Below are 21,099 nucleotides of genomic sequence, written 5' to 3' on the forward strand. Positions count from 1 at the left end.
CTCAACCCCCCCCAGGCCCCTTCGGGATCCCCTCAGCGCCCCCCATCACCCCTCGGGGCCCTCTCAGGCCCCCCGCCGTCCCCCGCTCACCTTGACGCGGTCCAGATGCCTCACGACGCGCTCGAGGCGGGCCCGACCCGACGGAGCACCCGCCCGCTGGGTCCCACTTTCCCCCTGAGCCGCCACGCGCCCTCTTCCACCCGGCCGCCATTTTCCCGCAGCCCCCTCCGCTTCCGGAGCGGCCCGGCCCACTGCCGACGGCCCATTGGCCGCTCCGCTCACAGGCAGCTCAGCTCCAGTGGCCCTTCGCCGCCGTCAGTCCCCACCGCGCCCCGCCCCAGCGAGGGGATCCGGCCAATCGAAGTAGAGGCGAGGTAGCCTGACCAATGGGAGCGCGGCACCCGCGTTGTGATTGGCCTCTTCTCCCGCGCATGCGCTCTAGAGCGGATGCCATGGTGAGGACGCTCCGGCGGGGGCCGGGGCCGTTGCCATGGCGACGGGGCCTTGCAGCCGGGCATGATGGGGGGCGATTCACGAAAACGTGGCTTTTTCTTCTTAAAAACTGTAGAGATTTGTATGCGAAAGCCCAGAATAAGCCTGGCACACTGCCCGCCCCCGCGCAGCGCTCCCTGGGGTCCGGAGCTTCGAGGGCCGACGGGGCTCCCGCAGCTTGGGGGCAGCGGCCGCTGCGGCTGCGTATAGGCCAGCGTCTGCGGGGGCGACACGGCGGTGGCGGGTGGCACGGACGGGGGTGTGATCGGGGAGACTCCAGGGGAGCTCTGGCGAGTTGGGGAGGCTCCCGGCGTCTGCGCCCGAGGGCTGTCCGCCTTCTTCCCCGCTTGCCGCCCGTCCGCTCTCGGGTAAATCCCCGGGCTGCCCGGACCCGGCTCGCTTCCGGCGCCCCGGCAGCCTGCCGCAGTGGGCAGTTTGAATCTTCCCGCCTCGACAGCCCCGGGCGGCCACCGGGCAGGAGACACCCCCACCCCGGCCGATGGGGCTCGCTCGCCTCCCCGGTGGTCCCGGCCCGGCCCCGCCGCCGGGGATGGCACCCGGCAGCCGCCTGTGCGGGGCCGGTGCTGCAGTACCGCGCTTGGACCACCGGGGGGCAGCACCAGCGGGGGCGTGGCCGAGAGGGGCCGGGGGCGTGGCCGAGAGGGGCCGGGGGCGTGGCCGAGAGGGGCCGGGGGCGTGGCCGAGAGGGGCCGGGGGCGTGGCCGAGAGGGGCCGGGGGCGTGGCCGAGAGGGGCCGGGGGCGTGGCCGAGAGGGGCCGGGGGCGTGGCCGAGAGGGGCCGGGGGCGTGGCCGAGAGGGGCCGGGGGCGTGGCCGAGAGGGGCCGGGGGCGTGGCCGAGAGGGGCCGGGGGCGTGGCCGAGAGGGGCCGGGGGCGTGGCCGAGAGGGGCCGGGGGCGTGGCCGAGAGGGGCCGGGGGCGTGGCCGAGAGGGGCCGGGGGCGTGGCCGAGAGGGGCCGGGGGCGTGGCCAGGGCGCACGCGCGGGTCCCCACCTGCAGGAACGGCCGCCGGGCGGCAGCGCGCCTTTAATTATCCCGCTCTCAGCGCTTATTAGGGTAATGAGCAGTGACCGCTCTCAGCCCGCTTTACTCCAGCTGGGGACCGGAACCATTTACCTCGGCCCTGGTCGCACTTGCAGCCCAGGCAGCGACAGCCGGCGCCTCTCCACCAAAAACCTGCGGAACAGGGGTTTTCGCCCCGGAATGAGCCCCAGGGATGCTGCATCGCTCTGCGCAGGGCACTAGGGCCGGGGAAGTGACAGCAGCCAGTCTGCCGGTGACCCGGGAGGGAGGCTGGCAGCTTATCCACAACATAAAAACCAGTGATCTTTGCTTTTCTGCATGAAAATGGTTTTGAATTGTTTTTTTCCTTTGCAGCTGCACAAATCCAAGTGGATTTGGCTTTCCTGGGAGCCCCAAATTGGGATTTTTTTTCTCCCAAATTGTTGTTTTGCCTGCCAGCATACACCCAGAATCGGGGGCTTTGGAGCATTTTTGTGCCGTGGCAGCAGCTCCCGCTCGGTGTGCACAGCCCTGCGGGGGAAAGAGAAGGAGCAAAAGAAGAGCAAAAGGAGCAATAAAGAACAAAGCTCAGTCATTCACTTCATGGTGAGAAGGTGAACCTATGTTTATATACATCCAGTAAAAATACTCATACTGTAAAAGTATTTGAGTTTCCTTTGGCATTAACTTAACTTGCACAGCTATGAACTGATACCATTAAGCTAGCCATCTTCAAAATACACAGTAATAATTTTACTGCAGGTTTTTTTGGCTGTTACACAAGGAGAAGGGACATCTGGCCAGCGGCACTGCCCGAGAGAGATGCTACTGGGCTGCCGGGGAAACACGTCACTGAAAGCCAGACAGAAATAAAGTACCTCAGAGCACTCTGTCATAATACCGGGGAAAAACCACTAACATTCAGTCGCCTCTCTTTTTAAACCTTTAGAACAAACACCTACCTGCTTAAATACACCTCATACATTGTAGGCTTCAGCTATTTGGCAGTTGCACTTTAAACAATGCAAGTCAGTTGGTAAATTATACAATACTAACTCCTTTTTTTAAAGTTTAATTTTGCATAGAGAAATCAGCGAGATAAGAGACCCCTCAAATGGTTTTACTTTTCAGGGTTGGGGGGGAAATCAAATCCCTGGTGCTGCAATCCATCAGGCTACCAAAAAGGACTGGCAGATTGGCGAATGCTTTTGGCTGTGTAACATGCTCCAGAACAGACCTTATATTATTTTTAGTGTTTTGTTAAAATATTTCATACAAAAACTATAGAAGGAGGGCTGAAAAAGCCTTCATGTTAACTTCAGAAGTCCACACTACAAGGACCTTAGGAAAAAAACAGCCACTTGTCACAGACTTACCTCATACTCACAGAGCACTTCGGATCCTTTTCATCTGTCCTGCGCTGTCATGCCGCAACAAAAGGGTGACCATGGAGAAACGCTGGCAGTTGACATTCTGCCGAGAGAGGAAAAAAACCTTTAGCACAAAGCTGGGTAGGAATCTAAGTCTTCCTTCTTTCGTGAAGATTTGCAAAGACTACAGCCGAGCAGAAAAAGTATTTGGCATCATCTCTGGCACAGTTGTTCATACAGGCCACAAGAACTTCGCATTTCTTAGACAACCCTGCCTTTTTTGACTCACTGGCAGATTTAGTTGCACTACAGCCACTTTCCCAGATACCCTGGAGCTCTTAAGTCACTTTTCTGGTGATTTCATCCCCAAAAACACCTTATTTGACTCTCCCAGGGCTGGGTCAAAAACATCAAACGTCCAGCGATTGCTTCCACACCAAAGGTGCCAGGAGGCAAAGCTGTGGCTTGTCCTCACTGCCCCTTGGCACTGCTTCCATCGCCCCAAAAACCTTGTGGCTCCATGCTTTCCTGGGGACTTCATCCTCAAAACAAACAATTTTTCCCACAAACGCTGGGGGACCCACCCCACCCCACCTCCCATCACCCCTCAGCCCATTCCCGTCTCCCCCTCACAGCCCCCTCCCCAACTCAGGGCCCACTTCAGGCCACCCCACCTCTCAAACTCAGGGCCCCCTCAGTTCCCCCGTCCCCCCTCGGGGCACCCCGCTCACCTTGAGGCGGCCCCGGCCCGGCCGAGGACCCGCCCGCCGTGCCCCGTTTTCCCCCCGGGGCACCCCCCCGCTCCACTGCGTCCTGGCCCTTCCCCGTGTTTATCCAGCTCGGACCGCGGGGGACTTTGCTCCTCAGCGCCCGCCTCGCTGCTGGGGACCCCTTCAGCTTCCCCCCCCCGCCGCAGCCGGCGGGACCAGAGGACGGGCTGGGAAAGGCGCCGTCGCTCACCAGCCCGTGACACTGCCGGCATCTGAGCGGTGACTCCCGCATCGTTCACACCTCTAATTAAGGGCTAATTAATGACGACTCACTGGGGGTCCCTGATGTTGTGCACTTGCCTGTGGGGCGGGAGCCGCGTTAGTGGCTGTTCCCGCAGCGGTTGAGCCCACGCGTGAGCGAGACACACAGACGCCCGGGCTGCGGCGGGGCGGGGGGGGACGAGGAGCTGCGGCGGGAGCGCGGGGAGCGCGCAGGGCCCTTGTGCAAACCGCGTTACAGCCCGCCGAGCCACTTCCCCGCCCGGGAAAGCTTTCCTAAACGCTTAACTCGGCTTAGCAAGCCCGTAAGACGTCTCCAGCAGCCCCCACCCGTCACGTTTCAGCTCCGCGTGTCCCCGAGGGGACGGGCTGCGACACCACCCTGCGCCCGCATTCCCCCGGCAGCATCCCGGGGAGGGCGGGAGAACGGCAGATCCCCGGGGCTGCCACCTCCCGAAGCCCACCCCGCTCCGGGTCCGTGCTGCCCCGTGGCCCCCTCACGGTGGGACCGGGCTGGCGGCGGCCGGGAGGGGCCCGGCGCCCGCACTTCACTCCCCAGCCAAGCGCTGGCAGGTGGAGGAGGAACCAGCCAGGCCCGGGTCAGGGGAGAGGCATTATCAGGGTCTGCGCGACCCCCGGAGGACCCGCTCGGGTCGAAGCGGCCGCTTTCCGGAGGGAAAATGGCCTCCCGGAGAAACGGGAGAACGGGACCCTTGGGGAGGCTGGGGGCTTCCGGGCACACAATGGGGTGCCGAGAGCCTCGGGGCACCCCCGGCATCGCGGCGGGGATGGGGAGAAAGGGCTGAGGCGCCTGCCCCCTCCCCACGCCTCGGAAACGCCACCGGCTCCCGGACCTCGCCGCCCCTGCCGGGATCGGCAGCCCGCGAGCAACCCCCGGCAGCAACGGGATCCTTCTCTATACGGGAGTTCGGTGTGGAAATTTGCTGCCCTGTTAAATGGCATCAGAACGGGATCCCTGCCTCCCCGGGAGGCAAAGCCCCCGCCACCCCCAGCCTGTCGGGCGGCCCTCTGCGAACCCGGGCCGAGCCCCGTCGCGGTCGGGGTCACCGGCGCCGGGGTTGTTGTGAGCCCCGACTTATCAGAGACCCCGCGTTTCCCCGCTCGGCCGTGCCTTCCTTCCGAGCCGATTGTTGATGGCAAAGTCCTGTCTGCACTCGAAAAGGAGATTTCCTGCAATTGTTTCGCAGGACTTGCAGCTCGATGCAAAATTTTCTGCCTATCAGCCCCCTCCCCAGTGCCGGGGCAAGGCTGGAGCCCTCTCCCTTCCCCTGCAAAACTGCCAGGCAATCACGGCTCCGTGATTAATTGCTGGCCGGCCAGAGGTGTTGCTGCGGCGACAGCCATCGGCCATCAACTCCTGCGCCAGCTCGGAGCGCCGGGCAGCGCTGCCCCGGCAGAGATGTTCAGCTTTTGGCCCTTTTCCCCTCAAAGGAAACCCTGAGCTCGCCCCGGCACCGCGTCAGCATCGGGGACAGTCGGCGGCACCTTCGCCTTAACCCGCCTCAACCCACGTCAGCCCCCCGGGACTCCCGGAGCCGGGTCCATCTCAGGGGATGGATTTTCCCCTCCCGCCCGCAGCGGGACCCAGGCAGGATCCCGGGTGTTGGGGGCGGGGGGGGGGGGTGCGCTGCCCGGGAACCTCCGCTCCGTCCCCAGGCACCCGCCGCTCCCGCACCGGCACCTGCCCGGGGCCTCCCCGGCGCTGCGGCAAAACCAAACGGGAGCCGAGCCCCAGGGCCGGGCCGGGAGTGAGATGTCACCCGCGCGGGGCTGGTGCAGGATGTGGGACCACGACGGTCATTTCCTGCCGGGAAGCGGAGACCCCCCCGCCCCCCCAAGAGCTGCCAGAGGCGCCCCAGACGCCGAACCGAGAGCATCGCCGGGATCGCCGCGCTCCAGAGCAGCCCCGCCGCCGGTGAGGCACCGCCGGTCCCCCTCGTCCCCTCTCCCACCGGCCTCTCCCGGGACCCGCAGGAGCCCCGGGGCCGGGGGGGGCTCCAATCCCGGGGGTCGCTCTCCTCCCCTCCGCGGTGCCGGCTCCGGGCGGGCGCAGCCGGTTGCCGCAGGGCTGATGCTCTTGCCGGGGCCGGGGCCGGTCCCCGGCTCGCCGCGCTCCGAGGGCCGCGGAGACGCCCCGGCGGCACGGCGGGCTCGGCCGGTTCTCCCGGGCGAGCCGCTGGCCGGTCCGGCAAGCTCTGGCCGCGGCCCGAGCCTGGAGGGGGCACGCAGCGGCTCCGCCGGCAGGTGCAGCCGCGCTGGGGTCGGAGCTGTCGCACTTGGGGCAATAAAAGGATGTTCAGGTCAACTGCATTTCCCTAAAGCTTATAATTTTGTCACCTGCTTGGAAGTCCCGGCGGTCCCCCGGCGGGCAGGGCTGGGTTTATGAAGCGACCACACATCACAAGGTCAGGGGATCTGGGGGGGTCCCGCAGACGCCGGCGCCTTGAACGGTGCCGGTGCCCCGGGGGATTCCTACAGGCTCCGTGGCCCAGGACCTGGGCTCCGGGGGTGGGGCTGGGGCTCCCGCCCGAGGGTCGCTGCGCTCCCAGGTCGTCAGCTCCGTTTCTGTTGTCACTGATGTCACCAGGGCTGGCAGGTGCTGTCACCTCTCCTCCCTCCCCTCCGTCGGTCCCCAGCGCTGCCTGTCCCCGGGCCCCCCCGGCCGAGCAGGCTGTGGGACAGGGGACAGCCACCGCCTGGGAGGCTGCCTTTTCTCTGGGACGTGAGGTTATCGTCTGATGTGGATACAGCATCTTTTGAGGGCTGATGTGGGAAGCCACCATAGGAGTAAAAACTGGGTTAAAAAAATACTACAGAAGGGCACTTTTGGAGCCTCCTGTGAGCACTGAGCTCTGACAGGAGGCATCGGCTCTTTCTCTGCATTTTCAAGCTGTCTGGGCTCAGTGCAACCACTGAGCCACAACTCAGCACTTTCCCTTTCCTTGCAGCTACCAGTATGGCTGAGGCGACCACTGCCCCCACCGAGACACACACTGTCCTGAACGAGTATGGGGACTACCACAACTGGTCCGAGCTCTTCCACCTCCTGAACTACACCTACACCTTCTGCGAGTTCAGCCTGGATGAGAACGTCAAGCGGGTGATTCTCTTCATCCTTTACCTGGTCATCTTCGTGGTGGGCTTGGTGGAGAACCTCCTCGTCATTTGGGTCAACTGGCAGACACGGGGCAACAAGAGCTTGGTCAACCTCTACATTATCAACATGGCCATTGCTGACCTCGGAGTGCTGCTGTCGCTGCCCATCTGGATGCTGGAGGTGATGCTGGATTACACCTGGCTCTGGGGCAGCTTCCTCTGCCGCTTCACGCACTACTTCTACTTTGCCAACATGTACGCCAGCATCTTCTTCCTCACCTGCCTGAGCGTGGATCGCTACGTGTCCCTGACCAGCTCCTCCCTCTTCTGGCGCAAGCACCAGCACTGTGCACGCCGCATCATCTGCGCCTGCAGCTGGGTCTTGGCAGCCGCGATCCCATTCCTGGAGGTGGCTCACATGCAGCTGGTCAATACAGGAGAGCCCATCTGCATCTTCGTGGCCCCCTTCGAGACCTATGACAAGTGGGCACTGGCGGTCAGCTTGGCCACCACCACCATTGGGTTCCTCATCCCCTTCCCCATCATCACGGTTTTCAACATCCTGACAGCCAGGTTCATCAAGCGCACCAAGCCGGAGAGCAGGAAGCACTGTCTGCTCATCTACACCTATATCGTGGTGTTCCTCATCAGCTGGCTGCCCTTCCACATCATGCTGACACTGCTCACCCTCGACGGCAACCACATCATCCTGCACTGCACCTTCGCCCACTTCCTCTACTTCTTCTACGACATCATAGACTGCTTCACCCTGCTCCACTGCGTGATTAACCCCATCCTCTACAACTTCCTCAGCAAAAACTTCCGCAGCAAGCTCATCTCCGCTGTGGTGAAGTACATCCCCAAAGACCAAGGCGACCAGAAGGGCGCAGACAATTCCTCCTCCACCACACAGCACTCCATAGTCATCACAAAGGACAACAACCCTCCCAATTAAGGGGGATTGGACTCTCCCACTCGTCACTGGCAAGTGGCTGCGGGGTGGGGGGCAGCCCCCTGCGCTCACTGGGGTCAGGGAGATTATTTTTCCTGGTGATAAGCAGACACTTTGCTTCTAAACAACACTTCTTGGCTGGCCACCTCCTGTGCTCTGAAGGCAGGACAGGGTGCCAGACGTGAGATGCGAGGGTGTGGGGAGCCACAGACATCTTGTTTGCTGCTGTATCAGATCTATTCAGCTAAAGAAAGAACTCGAGAAAGAGGTATTTCCTGTTTTCTGTCAGAAACCCAGTAATAAAGTGCATTACTCTGCCTGCTCAGAAGTCTGAACACGAATCCGGCCCCTGGGACCTGACCCCTGGTGCCCGCCCTGTGCTGCGAGGATGGGGGCACTCAATCCTTTCCCTTCGTCACAAGATTTCTGCGGTCCTCGGCTCTCACTGCCACACGTGCTGCGGAGGTGCCCAGTGAACGCTGCCCCTCCACCGTGATGCCATCCCGAGCAGGAGAGAGGGAACACAGACCACCCCATGCCCAGCAAACGGCTGAAAGCCTGATTTTACAGAAATGAAGGCAACGCGACCGCCAGGGGCTAAGCACGACACAGGCCTGAGCTTTAATCAGGGGAGGAACGACTCGAGATCAGCAACTCATTGACAGCAATTTTGCAAACCCAGCAGTCAATCAGCAACAGTTAAAAGCAGGTTTGATTGGACATGGCTGCTTCCAAACCTGACGGGTGGCAGCAGACGTGGGGTTCCCAGTTTGTGTTCTACAGCAGGAGACCCATCCCGTTAAACCCAGCCTCCTTTGGAGCATCTCCTGCAAGTTTCTGGGCACATTTCTAAATGTGGGGAGGCTCCAGCAGCCCTTGACGTGTGCTCCCTTTCAACCAAAGTTGCGCTGAAGCACCGTGCAGAGCCCCTTGGCGCTGGAGCGCAGGCTTAGCTCCGGCTGCGCAAGGAACCAGAGCATCCGGAGAAAGTTCATCGTCATCCGGACTCTGCTAAATCATGAGTTGTGGGTCAAGCCCTCAGCAGGGGAAGGTGAAAGAGCGCCAAGTCACTGGAAGGGAGTCCATAAATCTACCAAAGGCCTTGAGCTGCCCAAGAAACACATTTAAAAAAAAGCAGAGCATAAGCAAATCTAGGGACAGGATGCTCGCAGCACAGAGCGCTGGGGGGGGAGCAGGATGCCGTGGGAGAAGCCTGGGACTGGGGGTTAACACGGACACTCAGTTGTCTCAGGATGGCTGGGAACGGCTCTGCTGCTTCCAAGGGTCTGAGACAGGGTGAAGCACTAAATACTATAGGGGTCCTTGTGCACGGAGAGTCTCCCTGCTAGGGGATACCAGCGATGATGGAAAAAGCCAAATCCGTCTCTTACACAGAAATACTTTGTACTGCAGCTGGGGAAGAAGCCAGTCCCCTCAGACACAACAGCACCCAGTTCAGCAAAGCAACTCACGTCCGTTCTCCTTCCTTAATAAGTTACTTACGCAGTTTCACAACGGGAGAGCGCAGAGCTGCTTTGCCCGAGAGCCCTCTGGGGCGGAGGCCCTTTGGGATCCGCACCGACCCGGGACCATCCTGGGCACAAGGGCACAGCAACACCGAGCAGCCCCAAAACCAGCCGGCGAACATGAAGCTTCATGCTGGCACGACCCACAGCTTTGATCCTGAATCTTCCCTAAGGCTTCCTTTTGCTAAAACCCTGGCATTTTCAATGAAGAAACTGAAGATAAGTACACAATACTAAGACACTTAATGTGCGACATAACCAGGAGAACAATATATTCAATTTCAAGTTACTTAAACATGTAAAACTTGGTATTTGACCTATTAAAATTCTTTTTAAACTCTCCTAATGTGTCTGCAACTTTGTTCATAGACCTCAGGGCCAGAGCGGCCTGAAATAAACCCAAATATCCTGGTTTCGGCCCACTGCCGTGGGGGGAGGAGTGAGCGAGTGTCTGTGGGAATGTGGGCCTGAACCCAGCAAGTGCTTTAGCCAGGTCCCTGTCTCTCCCTTTAAAGCTTCCACCACCCCTCAGGGTGAACTGGCCCAGCCGCGCTGCTGGAGAAGAGCTAAAGCGGCTCTTGAAAATCCCAGCAGGGTTTGCCAGCCAAGAGCCGGGAGGCTGTGAAGGTGCAGGTCTCACTGAAACACAGCGCTGGTGGCACAGAAAGGGCTTATCAAGGAACACAAACCCCGAGAATTTCCTAAATGGTTTCTGCCGAGGGCTCTGCTCCCAACCTGCTGTGGAAACAGCCCTGCAGAAACACCAGAGTCCCGTCTCCTGCTGCTGCCCCCGCTGCCGGAGGAGACAGCGAGGAAGAGGCCCCTGGACGCGCTCCATGAGTCCTGCCGAGCTCGGCACAGGAGCAGGATACTCGGAATGGCTCACGTGCTTCCCCCGGCGCTCCTGAAGAGGCAGAAATGCCAATCTGCACGTTTCAAGAAACAAGTTTTTATAAAGAAGTAAGGCACAAGAGGTCAACATTTTCCATTTTATTATTCTAAATAAAAACCACACTTTGTGCTGAACAATGGAGTATAAAAGAACCCGATGTACAACGATTTTAGACATCTACTATTTGGGGGAAAGTTTACAAAATATACAAAACTTTACAGCAAATAGATAGTAAACACTTAAATATCAGGAGGTCAGTACCTACTATTAACTTAACAAAAAAGGTTAGACAGCAATTCAACTCTTTTTCTTTCTTCTGCTTAATTACTCTGATAAGAGACCTGGATCCTTTGAGAAAGGGGAGAATCAAACTGAACTTTGCGTTTTAGAAATCGGAGCAAGACTCGAAGCGCTGCCTTTTGGAGGGGGGTTTTTGGGTCAGGGTTTTGGCGCAAGGACCTGACCCAGCGGCTCTCTGCAAACGCTGCCGGCACCACCTACAGCGCAGCATTTCCCCTCTCATGCCCCCCAGGATCCCAAAGCACTTTGCAAACACAAGTTAAACCCCACGGCTGCCCCAGGCGAGGTAGGTGAGTGTCGTCCCCACGGTCACAGAAGGACAGAGAGGCCGGGGTCCACCCCAGCTCCCCCCCTGACGCTGCCAATGGCGCTGGGTCCCTGGCACAGGGCTGTGCACAGCTGCAGCCCCGGCACACACAGCCCCGGGCCGCCAGCCCAGAGCCCCCTGGCCATCACTGGGTGCCTCCACCGCGACAGAGCTGGGTCAGAGCTACGGCCCCTCAGGGCCACACAGCCTCGCGGGGCTCGGACAAGCCTGGGGGTCTTGGACAAGCCCCGTCGCGCCATCCCTGAAGCTTTCCAGAGCTCCCCCGGACTCGGAGACAGCCACACGGCCAAGGGGACGGGGATGACAGAGCCCTGGGGAGGACCAGGACCTGGCTGGAGAGGGGAGAGCAACAGGTCTCTGACCCCTCCTGGGAAAAAGCCCTTCGAGGCTGGTCCTGCACAGGAGTGGTGCAGGTCCAGATCCATTCCAGCATTCCCGCAGCAGACGGGACTCGTTGCTGATCTCAGGGTGTTTCATGTGGGAATAATTCATTATAACACAGGAAAGAATCCAAGACACACAAACGCGAGGGACCCGAGCACTGCCCCCGCCCCGTCCCAGAAAACAGGACGGGCTTTTGCCTTCCTGTCCCTGTGTCCCAAAGGGTGGGCTTGCTTTGCCCGTTAGTGTTTCAGTGTAAAAGCTTCTCTTTTTGGTTTATGTGCACAAAAGGCTTCTGCTTCACAGCTTATCTAGACACGGGGCTGCAGACACTACCGCGCGGCAGCACCCAAACCTATCCAAAAGCTCATCAAAGCCTCTGGGACATTTTAGGAGGGTCTTGAGGCTTTAAGGACTCGGCTCTCCTGAGCCTTGCTGCCCCCCCTCGCATCCTTCATAGCAATCTCCAGACCAGAGCAGGTCCCATCTGCTCATCTGCCAGCCACCACCAGTACAACGAAACCACCCCATAACTCAAGGAGCTCCTCAGAGGAGCCCCCAGTGACCCGCTGCCAACCCCCATGCTTTTCTAGAGCCTCACATGTTCTCAAAATGATTTTTTTTTTTTTTTTTAAACTTAACAACACTAGGCTAAACATGGCTCCGCAGACCAGTGATCGCAGACCATGGCCTGGCAGCCGACCAGTACCACGACGCTGGGGTTCGGAAACCAGAGCTCCAGTGGTGGACACGGCACAGCCTGGCCAGCCTCAGGGTCTGGGATCACTTTGGTGCCTCTCCAGGCTCCAGGCACCAAAATCAGGACAAATCCAGTTTAACACCCCCCAGGGCGATGCCAGTTGTCCCCAAACTCGGCCAATACTACAGGGACTGGGGAAATGACACAAACTCCCAATGGCCTCGGCCATCCTCACCTTGGCCTCTTCGTTCTTCCTCAGCAAGGTCCATCCCTCCCACCCCATCTCCATGCAGCAGGGTTGGACTCGGGTGCTGCAGGTCCATGGGGTGACCGAGGATGACGCAAGCTCAGGACAAAGGAGCTGCCTGGGAAGGGCCATCAGCTCCAGCCAGGGCTCAGCACTGCCAGCGTGGACATGGTTTGACACCAACTCTTGTCTCTTCCCCCGTCACAGCAGGGCTGGACCCGGACCTGGAGCTGCTGTGGTGGAAACGCGGCTCTACAGGCAAACCGCGGGGATCAAAGGACGGATGGAGCTGAGGGGCAGGGGTTTCCAGCAGCTCCACACTCTCTGGCTCCTCTCTCCTAGGATGCGAACTCCTCCCGCTCCTGACAGTGATGCTCCCAGCCCATGGGGAGACGTGCTCCCCAAACCCCAGGGGACATCACAGCGCTGCTGCCCCCCAGCACACACATTCCTGCTTCCTGTCCCCTGGTGCAGCTTCCCCCAGCCCCTCCGCTGCAGCGCTGCCCCGCTTTTTATATTGCTACAGAGCTGGTTTCACAGGCTTGTGATGGGGACAGGGCTAAACGGAGGTTTGCTTTCGCTGGAGAAGGCTGTAAGAGGAGTAAAACGACCTGGCCAGGTGGAGGAACTGGCACAGAACAGGAAAAGACGGAGGCTGTCATTTTCCTGGGATGCTAAACATCAGTATTCACTAAGCGCTTTGCATCTCCCACGCGCTTCGCAGGTACAAGCCAGCAATCTTCGCTGCACTCCCGGGAGGTAGGTAGGTACCACAAGTGTTACCGCCCTCATTTTACAGATGAGGAAACTGAGGCAAAGAGGTGAAGTGACTTGCCCAAGGCCACAGTGGAGCGGGGGGAGCAACCCCCAGGAATTCCGAGCTCACCAACCACGCGTCCAGCCCACGCTGCTCCTCTGCCGCGGGTTGCCCCTTCGAGAGAAGGGGCAAGCGGGATGAGTTTGCAGGGTTTGCAAATCACTAGTTTTGTTTTGTAACAGCATATTGTTACAGAAGCGCAGGAGCCAAATTACTATGACTGTGGCTTGAAAGCCCTCAGCGCTTCCTGTTTGTGAGGTAGAATGAGTTACCTAAGGGCAGTCATAACTCATGCTGCGGCATCGGAAATATTTGTTCCTCTCCACCTCTGCCCCACAGCAGGATAACATGGGAAAAAGCCGATCCCCACCCTTCTTGGTGTAAATACTGACAGCAGGGGCTGACCTTGCCAGCGCGGCTGGCAGAGCCACCGTGCCAAGGAGGGTCCCCAGCCAGCGCCCGACCGAGGCTGAGCTGAGGGTCCCACCAGCTGCCGCAGCCCCCAGCTGGCACCTGCTGAAGTTACAGCACGATCCGACCAGAGATGAACAAACTCACATGGCACCAACAATATCCTGCACCGCACATTTGCCACGAGACATGTCCGGGACAGGGCGATCCCCGGCAGCAGCCGCAGGAGGGGGCTATCCCTTCAGCAGAGAGGAGAGTCCTTCTCAAAGGTACCTTCCTGGGAGCTTAAGGCAAAGCTTCATCACGTCTCGTCTGCTGGGATCCGCGCAGCCGCAGCGACACCATTCTCTGGCATCCAGCACTTCCAGCAACCAGCAGCCCTGGGACGCAGGGTGCTGGCAGAGCCCAATGCACCGTCGGCAGAGGAGAGCCGAGGGGACGTTGTCATGTTCTCGATGGCCAGCTGCAGGCCGGCAGAAGTTAGGTGTGACCACACCATCACAAAATACCTCCCAAGGAGCAGCTGACCCCACAGCACGAACCTGCTTCCCCTGCCCTCTCCAGTTCAGCGACTCCTCCGAGAGATCACTCTGCTCACACAGCTGCCTCTTCCCTTCCTGCAGCCGCCGCCACTTGGGCTCTTCTGAAAGCTGGCGTCACTCCTCCGTCTCCTCCTTCAGAGGGGCACAAGTGAGCGGTGTGTCACGGACACGGCAGAGAAGCTGCTAGCCTGACTCCCTGCTTGGGCAGGGCTCCCGGAGCCCCGTGGCTGTGCCTGGCAAGCACCCGTGTGAGCGACCACCGCCCTCCTGCTCATTTACCACCAGGTCTCCATGCTCACTGGCACAAGCACACTCCCACGCTGCTGGCTCATCTCCCTGCGATGGAGCAACAGCTTCAAGGCTGATTCGGTGACATGGACTTTGCTTATCTCCTTGCAATAGCAGCAGAACCCCAGTGATGCCCAGAACAAGTCCTTTTTTTTCCTTTTTTCTTTCTTTTTTTTTTCTTTCTTTTTTTTTTTTTCCCTTTTCTTCGAGTCCAGCACCATCCAGCTCTGGCTCTGTCCCTCTCTTCTGAGGTCAGGTGTGAAAAATCTTAGCAGCATCAGTTTGTGGACAAGCTCAAACTGAGAGTTAGCCTAGTCAAGTGGGCTAAAAGGTTAAAAAAAAATAAAAATCTAGATTCAAAACCTAGTCAGAAATGCTAAAAACACAGAACTCGATGGCCTCTAATAGGACCAGAGGTAAGTAAACACGACAGACTTCTTGGAAACAGTGACGTAGCTTACGTGCTGTTAATTTGTACAATGCCACCAATCTAAAAAGCCCTAGCAAGGCCAAAAAAAACCATAAAAAAAATAGAAAAGGAGGATTCCATCCGTGATGTCTGATCATTAAATAAAATAGACGACATTTTTTCCACAGCTTCTGTAATTAGCATTTGCTCCTTTCCTGGCCCTGCCCTGCCTCACCCCATCAGCTGTCCGTGTTTTTCTCTGCATCTTTGGAATGGATGATATACATGAAAGTCTGTTCGATGGTGAAGTCTGGGGGGAGGCTGCCTTTATGCACGCCTATGTGCTTGCTCATGAGGTTGAGCGTGGAGCTGTAATGCCCGCACACAGTACAGCGGTACATGAGGGCTCCCGAGTGCGTCCGCAGGTGGCACTTGATGGTGGAGCGGCCGCGGAAGAACTTGTGGCACACCTTGCACTGGTAGGGTTTTTCTCCGGTGTGGATCCTCCGGTGGTAGTTGAATTCACTGGTGTGGGCAAACCTCTTCCCGCAGACCTTGCAGCTGTACTTGCTGTTGCCCGGCTGGTTTTGCAGCGCCAAGTCTTCGCTCAGGAACTCCTCTGGCAGCTTCCTCTTCTGCAGGCCCTGCTGCTGGAGACGGTCTCCAAAGCTGGGGCGGATGTCCAGGCTGCCCCCGCACTTGTGCTGGCTGACATGGTAACGATACGCCGCTTCCAGCTTGAAGCTCTGGCCACAGAAGTGGCACCGGAAAAGAGCCTCTTCCATGTTCTGGTGAACAGCCAAGTGCTTCTCCAGGAGGTGCCGATCCACGAAGCTATTGGCACACACAGAGCAGGAGAAGACCGAGATCCCCAAGTGGGACAGGGTGTGCCACATCAGGCTGCAGAGGCTGAGGTGCCTCTGGTCACACACGCCGCACGTCTGGCTTTTCAAGTTCACGTGGTCTAGGATGTGGTTGCGGATAGTGTGGAAATCTTTGGCCAACGGCTTCCCGCAGGCAGTACACGCCAGCTCTGAGCCAGGCCCTCCCCCAAACACGGCGATCTTCCCTGGCAGCGGGTCACTGGGGTGGATGATGATGTTGTTGTCAAAGACCCCTTCTCGTCGGTGGAGGGTCAGCTGCCACTGGGTGAAGAACTTGGTCTCACACATGTCACAGGAGAAGAGGAAGATGCCAATGTGGGACAAAACATGAGTGACCCTGGAGTTCCGGTCCTGGAAGTGGGTTTCACAGACCTTGCAGTTCCCAGTGAGCAGATCAACGTGATCCCTCGCATGCTGGCGGATCAGCTGGATGTTGGGCTCCAGGACCTTCTTGCACACCTGGCAGGGCATGGCCTTGCTGTCCCGGCTGTCATTCTCAAAGGCCAGCTCTTCTTCACTGTCATCACTCAGCTCAATAACTTCTTCCGACGGGCCCAGCTCTTCACTGGCATCTTCAAAATGCAGATCGTCCTCACCCAAATCCTCCAGCTGAAGCTCATCCATCTGCCCAAAACCTTGCTCTTTGGAGTGGTCACTGTTGCTGGGACAGGAATTGCTCCCTGTGGAAATGTCCAGGGAAGGATCAGCTGTAAAGAAGCTGCCCTTGCCGTAGTCGCCATTGCTCTGGACCTTGTACTGCTGGCAGGAGCTTGTCGTGGTTTGAACAACGATGTTCACACTGCCCAAGCTGGGCTGGGTCACCACACTCGTAGCAGGAGCGAACTGCCCCTGGTCTGACTCCTGTTCCGTCTTGGGAGGCTGCTGCGGATGCATTAGGGGAAGGGTCTGGCTGGCTTCACTCACGGTATTCCTGTCGTCCTCCTTGTAGCTGCCTGCCACCTCCCCGTGCAAGATGTAATTCCGTTCAGGGCCAAAATGCTCCCCGCCGCTCCGGATTTCACCCAAAGAGTGGCTCTGCTCTGAGGAGGTGCTGCTCAGAGGACCCAACCGGCCTTCGCTCATGGACAAGGAGGGCTGCTTCGTGATGGTTGAGCTCTCCAGGTCAGGGAAGGTTGAATGGCAGGCCTTCAGCAGATCTTCCATGCCCAGCCGCTCTGCCACCTCGTAAATGACGCCCACATTGATGAGGTCTGTGAAGAGCTCAGAGGTGTACACAAAGCTGAGGATCTTCTCGAAGTTGGCCGGAGTGATGAAATCCACCACATAGGTCCTGGCAGCATCCAGCCCCGTGTTCAGAAAGAGGTTCTGGAAGTAGCCAGCAGCGCAGGCCAGAACAGCCTTATGTGCAGCAAAGGAGCGGGTGCCCACCAAAATGGTGACGTCGCACATGGTCTCGGAGAGCCTGCACTTGTTGAGTTCCTTCAGCAGGTTGTTGGGGTGATTGGTGCTGTGCAACTTGATCCTCATGCCCATCTTAGCAGCTGCTTAAGAGTTCCTTGCCTGGTCAGCTGCTTCTTCACGCATTCATCAGCTGCGTGAGCAGGAGGTGCTTGGCATCCAGAAACTGGCAGGGCAAGGGGCTCTAGGGAGAGGAAAATGAAAAAACTGTTAGTACCTCAACAACCAAAGAGACATCATTCTGGTCATACCTCAAATTTTCCACCTTCCTGACGAGCAACAGAGAAGCAGCAGCATAGCTGCTTAGATGGAGATCCACTAAAACCTATCTTGTAACTTCTAAGACTGGCTCTTTGGGAAGCAAAGGGAAAAGCATAAAAAGACAAAATAAAAAGCCATTTACTCTTCCAGCAACAGCATGAAGCTCCCACTTCTCTTGGGCATGGCCCTTGTTTCAGAAACTGTGCCCCAACTGGTGCCTGTTACGCAGACACCCCCTGCTCCCCGAGCTCCTGGCTGGAGGCTGAAATTCCGACTCTACCGGGTGGTCAGCTTTGCCTCCAGGTCTCCTCTCCTCTCTCCACCGCTTCATACCTTCACTCCAGACTCCTCTCATCCCCACACGGTAACTTGTGGTTTCCAGGTGGGATGTCCTTTCAGATTCCCCCCGGCACACCAGCTTCCCAGCTTCCCCTGGGATTTCTCCTCTGCTGTGCTGGCACTTTCCAGCCATTTGTGTGGTGTTCCCACGCTGCCACCAGACACCTGGCCCATGGCACCAGCAATTCCCACCTGCGCTCGTTCTTCCAGTGCATCCCACTGCCTCTGCCATCCCATCCCACTGCCACCCTGTCCTGCCCGGGAGAGCTCTCAGCCACCCGGGGACTCGGCAAACTCACCCCGGGAGCTCTACCCCCACCCTCCCATGACCGAGAACAAGGACCCCAGAAGGCAGCAGAGCGAGCTGTGGGGGTCGCAGGAGATGGAGGAGCCTGGGCTTCCTCCCTCCCCAGCTCCAGGGAAAGGTAAAAAGGAGCCGAGGATGGGTCCCCCCCCAAGGACGCTGAGAGAGAGAAGGCAGTGGGGTGGGGGGACGAGGAGGATGAGGGTGGCCGGGGAAGGCTCTAGCGGGGGAAACCCTCCCCAGCCCAGGAATGCCGGGACGTGGGACCCCTGCGGGGGGGCGGTCTGGGGACGGGAGAGGAGGGAAGGGGCCCGGGAGGAGCTCCCGGGGGGCCAGGAGGAGGCCCCGCGGCGGGGGAGGGGGGGTAGGGGGCCGCTGCCTGCAGGCAGGAGAGAGGGACCGGGGAACCCCCAGGATGGGCCCAGGAGAAGAGGGAGCAGCGGGGTTGGGCGGGGGGCGGCAGGGACCCCTGGGGGGGCTGGGGGAGCCACGCGGGAGGGGTAATGTGGGAGGGGGCAACGAGGGGCCCACGGGGTCGCGGTGAGGGGACCCACGTGGGGGCTCTGGGGGGAGCCCCGGGGGAAGGGGGGGGGGCAGGAAGGGCCCCCTCGGGAGAAGCCCCGGGGGGCTCGGCGGGGGCGGCGGGAAGCCCGCGGGACCCGTCGTGGGGGGGTTCGTCGCCGAGCTCCGAGCGGGGCCCCCCGGGGGGTCGGCGTGGCCGCGGTCTGGGTCGCTCCTTACCCGCCCGGCGCCCCGCACCATCCCGGCCGGGCTCACACAAAGGCGCCGACCCGCCCTCCCTCCGCCCCGGCCGCCCCGCCGCCGCCTTCCGCCCGCCGCGCGCCGCGCCGCCACAGCGCCCCCCCGCGGCTCGGAGGGCGGCTGCGGCGGGGGGGGCGACGGCGGACACGGGCGGGGACACGGGCACCAACGGCCCTTCGTTCACGGGGGGCAGCCGTGGGCAGGTCGCTGTACCCCGCGAGCGGGCGCCCCCAGCCCCGCTGCCCCCCCGTCCTTAATCCCGTAGGTGCGTTCCGGGCGGCCCCAGGGCGGCGCAAGGAAGACACAGAGACGGTGGGTCGGGGCGCGTGTCCCGCACGGGTGGGTGTTTCCAGGCGCTCGTAGACGGGTACAGGTGTATGGACACGCGGGGGTGGGACGTCTGCGTGGGGCGGTGCAGCTGCGAGCACGGCTCCGGCACCGGCGGGTCCCACGACAGCTCCGTGGGCAGCGGCGCGCCCGGGACGCGCCCCCCCGCGCCGCCGGTACCACCGCCGCAGCGCGGGCCCCGGTGCCTTGCCCCGGGGCACAGAGCACGGTCCCCCGTGGGTGGGGGGACGTCCCGGGTGCGCCCCCGTCCGGCCCCCCCCGGCCCCGCCCGCTGCTCACGCCGCCCGCAGCGGGGTGCCGCCGGCCGGGGCGGGTCCCGGGGAGCACCCGGGGACCGGGCCGATGCGCCCCCGCCCCGCCGGCCGCCCGGGCTCCGCCGCCCGCTTCCCCATGAGCCCCACGAAGAAGTCGTGCATGTCCCCTGCGGAGAGACCCGCCGTCAGCGCCGCGGAACCTGGCACCGGGGCCGGCACCGGGGCTGGCACCGGGTGGGACTTACGCTTCTGCGGAGCCGCGGGAGCGGGGGGACCTGGAAGAGACCGAAGCGGGTGAGCGGCGCCGGCGCGGACCGGGCGTGCCGACCCCCCCGCACCCCCCCCGACCCCTCCCGCATCCCCTCCGCACCCCACGGGCCTCACCGGCACCCTCCTCCCGCAGCAGCTGCAGGACGGCGGCGAAGGCAGTCCCGGGTCTGCCCCGGGCTCTCCAGGGCAGCGGCTCCGGGACGGGCATCCCCTGCGGGAATAAAGCGGGTGAGTGAGGGACGGGGGGGGCCCGGGAGGGTCCCGGGTCCGCCCGCTGCTCCCCACGACGGCCGTACCTGTGCGGGGGGCGCGGGGCCCGGCGGGGCGGCGGCGGCGGGGGGGCGGCGGGCGAGAGCGAGCGGCAGCGCCAGGACGATCAGCGCCGCCAGCGCCGGGCGGCTCCTCATCCTCGGGGGGGGCCTGGGGGCGGCGGTCAGCGGCGGAGCAGGGGGGCCCGGGGCCGCCCCGAGCCAGCGACCCTTCCGCGGGGCGGCCCGGGCCAGGCCCGGGGCCGGGCCAAGCGCTGGGGAGGGAAAGCAGCGACACAGGAGACCGCGGGGCGCCGGGGGCGGCGCGGACCCCGCTCGTGTCTGCGGCCGGAGGAACCGCGCTGCTTCCCGGGGCTGGGTGGGGGGGACGGGGCGGTAAACCACCCCCCACCCCCCCGTCCTGGGGAGGGGCCTGTACCAGGGGCTGCCTTACAGAGGTGCGGGGGGTGTGTGTGTACACATTATGGGGGATGCATCGCAGAGGTGAGGTGGGGGTACAGGGGCAGACCTGGGGGGTCCCGAGCCACCGGTCGTGCCTGTGGTGCCGCATTTGTGCAGTCACACACCAGCCGGACCATGCAAACACGCACACGGGACCGAGCGTGGTCACACAGAGATCACAAACATGGTCTCCGACTCAGCTCCGCACAATCACCTGTGTCAGCACACACATGTGTCCCATGGCACACACACACGTCCCCTGACACACCCACTAGCACACAGATGTGCTTGATGATAGCCAGATTCCAGACTTGCTTCCAGAGCCCCCTCCCAAAGTCAAGTGGCATCTTCACCCCATCTCTCCTCCCGACCTGTGCCCTCCCCAGTGGCTTCACCAGCTTCTCCCTCCTCCCTTCTCCCAGCCCAAGCTGGGCAAGGACAGGACACGGCAACCCCCCATGAACCCTGGGGCCAGGTGCCCACAGACCTGCTGAGCCCTCAGGTGTTGCCCGGTGGCTGCAGAGCGGGAGACGCAGCAAGACGAGGTGGGCAGCGGCTGCAGGCTGCGATGACGGCTCTCCCAGCGCGGGCTCAGCCAGGCGACGAAGTACCGGGGTGCTGCTGCTGCACGGAGTTTAATAAGGGGCTCTGCCTGTGGCACGGTGTGGGTGGGCGAGAGGAGAGCCGCCAATGGGGGCCGGGGGGGTGGTACCCCCACCCTGCAGCTTCACACCCACGCAGGCACCGTGTCACCGACAGGCACCCAT

General features: G+C 61.1%; 3 protein-coding genes across 6 annotated transcripts; 1 reads left to right on the top strand and 2 right to left on the bottom strand.

The window, feature by feature from the left end:
* The first annotated feature begins 5,611 nt into the window (after positions 1-5,611).
* ACKR5 (atypical chemokine receptor 5) lies at positions 5,612-9,808 on the top strand. Its single transcript, XM_074565146.1, has 2 exons — positions 5,612-5,807; positions 6,841-9,808. Exon 2 carries the CDS (start codon positions 6,849-6,851, stop codon positions 7,941-7,943), a length of 1,095 nt encoding a protein of 364 aa, XP_074421247.1. The 5' UTR covers positions 5,612-5,807; positions 6,841-6,848; the 3' UTR covers positions 7,944-9,808.
* Positions 9,809-10,441: 633 nt separating this feature from the next.
* On the bottom strand, positions 10,442-19,832 carry ZBTB39 (zinc finger and BTB domain containing 39). Of its 2 annotated transcripts, none has more exons than XM_074565078.1 (2): positions 19,737-19,832; positions 10,442-17,268 (listed from the first exon to the last, which is right to left on the bottom strand). In XM_074565078.1, exon 2 carries the CDS (start codon positions 17,157-17,159, stop codon positions 15,021-15,023), a length of 2,139 nt encoding a protein of 712 aa, XP_074421179.1. In that variant the 5' UTR covers positions 17,160-17,268; positions 19,737-19,832; the 3' UTR covers positions 10,442-15,020. The 2 variants fall into 2 exon arrangements, with proteins under 2 accessions (XP_074421179.1, XP_074421178.1); XM_074565077.1 differs by lacking the exon at positions 19,737-19,832 and adding an exon at positions 18,730-18,791.
* On the bottom strand, positions 18,861-20,952 carry TAC3 (tachykinin precursor 3). 3 transcript variants are annotated; one of them, XM_074565082.1, is made up of 4 exons: positions 19,919-20,952; positions 19,737-19,833; positions 19,598-19,627; positions 18,861-19,519 (listed from the first exon to the last, which is right to left on the bottom strand). In XM_074565082.1, the coding sequence occupies exons 1-4, from the start codon at positions 20,027-20,029 to the stop codon at positions 19,374-19,376; spliced, it is 384 nt and encodes a 127-aa protein (XP_074421183.1). In that variant the 5' UTR covers positions 20,030-20,952; the 3' UTR covers positions 18,861-19,373. The 3 variants fall into 3 exon arrangements, with proteins under 3 accessions (XP_074421183.1, XP_074421182.1, XP_074421181.1); XM_074565081.1 differs by having other exon boundaries at positions 18,861-19,627; positions 19,919-20,042; positions 20,820-20,918; XM_074565080.1 differs by having other exon boundaries at positions 18,861-19,627.
* Between the last annotated feature and the right edge of the window lie 147 nt (positions 20,953-21,099).

The sequence above is a fragment of the Larus michahellis genome, chromosome 22 (assembly GCF_964199755.1).
Source record: "Larus michahellis chromosome 22, bLarMic1.1, whole genome shotgun sequence".
Taxonomy (NCBI): Eukaryota; Metazoa; Chordata; class Aves; order Charadriiformes; family Laridae; genus Larus; species Larus michahellis.

Coding starts and splice junctions, on each gene's coding strand:
- ACKR5 (XM_074565146.1), top strand. CDS start 6,849: ATGGCTGAGGCGACCACTGCCCCCACCGAGACACACACTGTCCTGAAC.
- TAC3 (XM_074565080.1), bottom strand. CDS start 20,029: ATGAGGAGCCGCCCGGCGCTGGCGGCGCTGATCGTCCTGGCGCTGCCG. Junction 19,834..19,918: donor GCCCCGCGCCCCCCGCACAG/GTACGGCCGTCG, acceptor TTATTCCCGCAG/GGGATGCCCGTCCCGGAGCC. Junction 19,628..19,736: donor GCTGCGGGAGGAGGGTGCCG/GTGAGGCCCGTG, acceptor GGTCTCTTCCAG/GTCCCCCCGCTCCCGCGGCT.
- ZBTB39 (XM_074565078.1), bottom strand. CDS start 17,159: ATGGGCATGAGGATCAAGTTGCACAGCACCAATCACCCCAACAACCTG.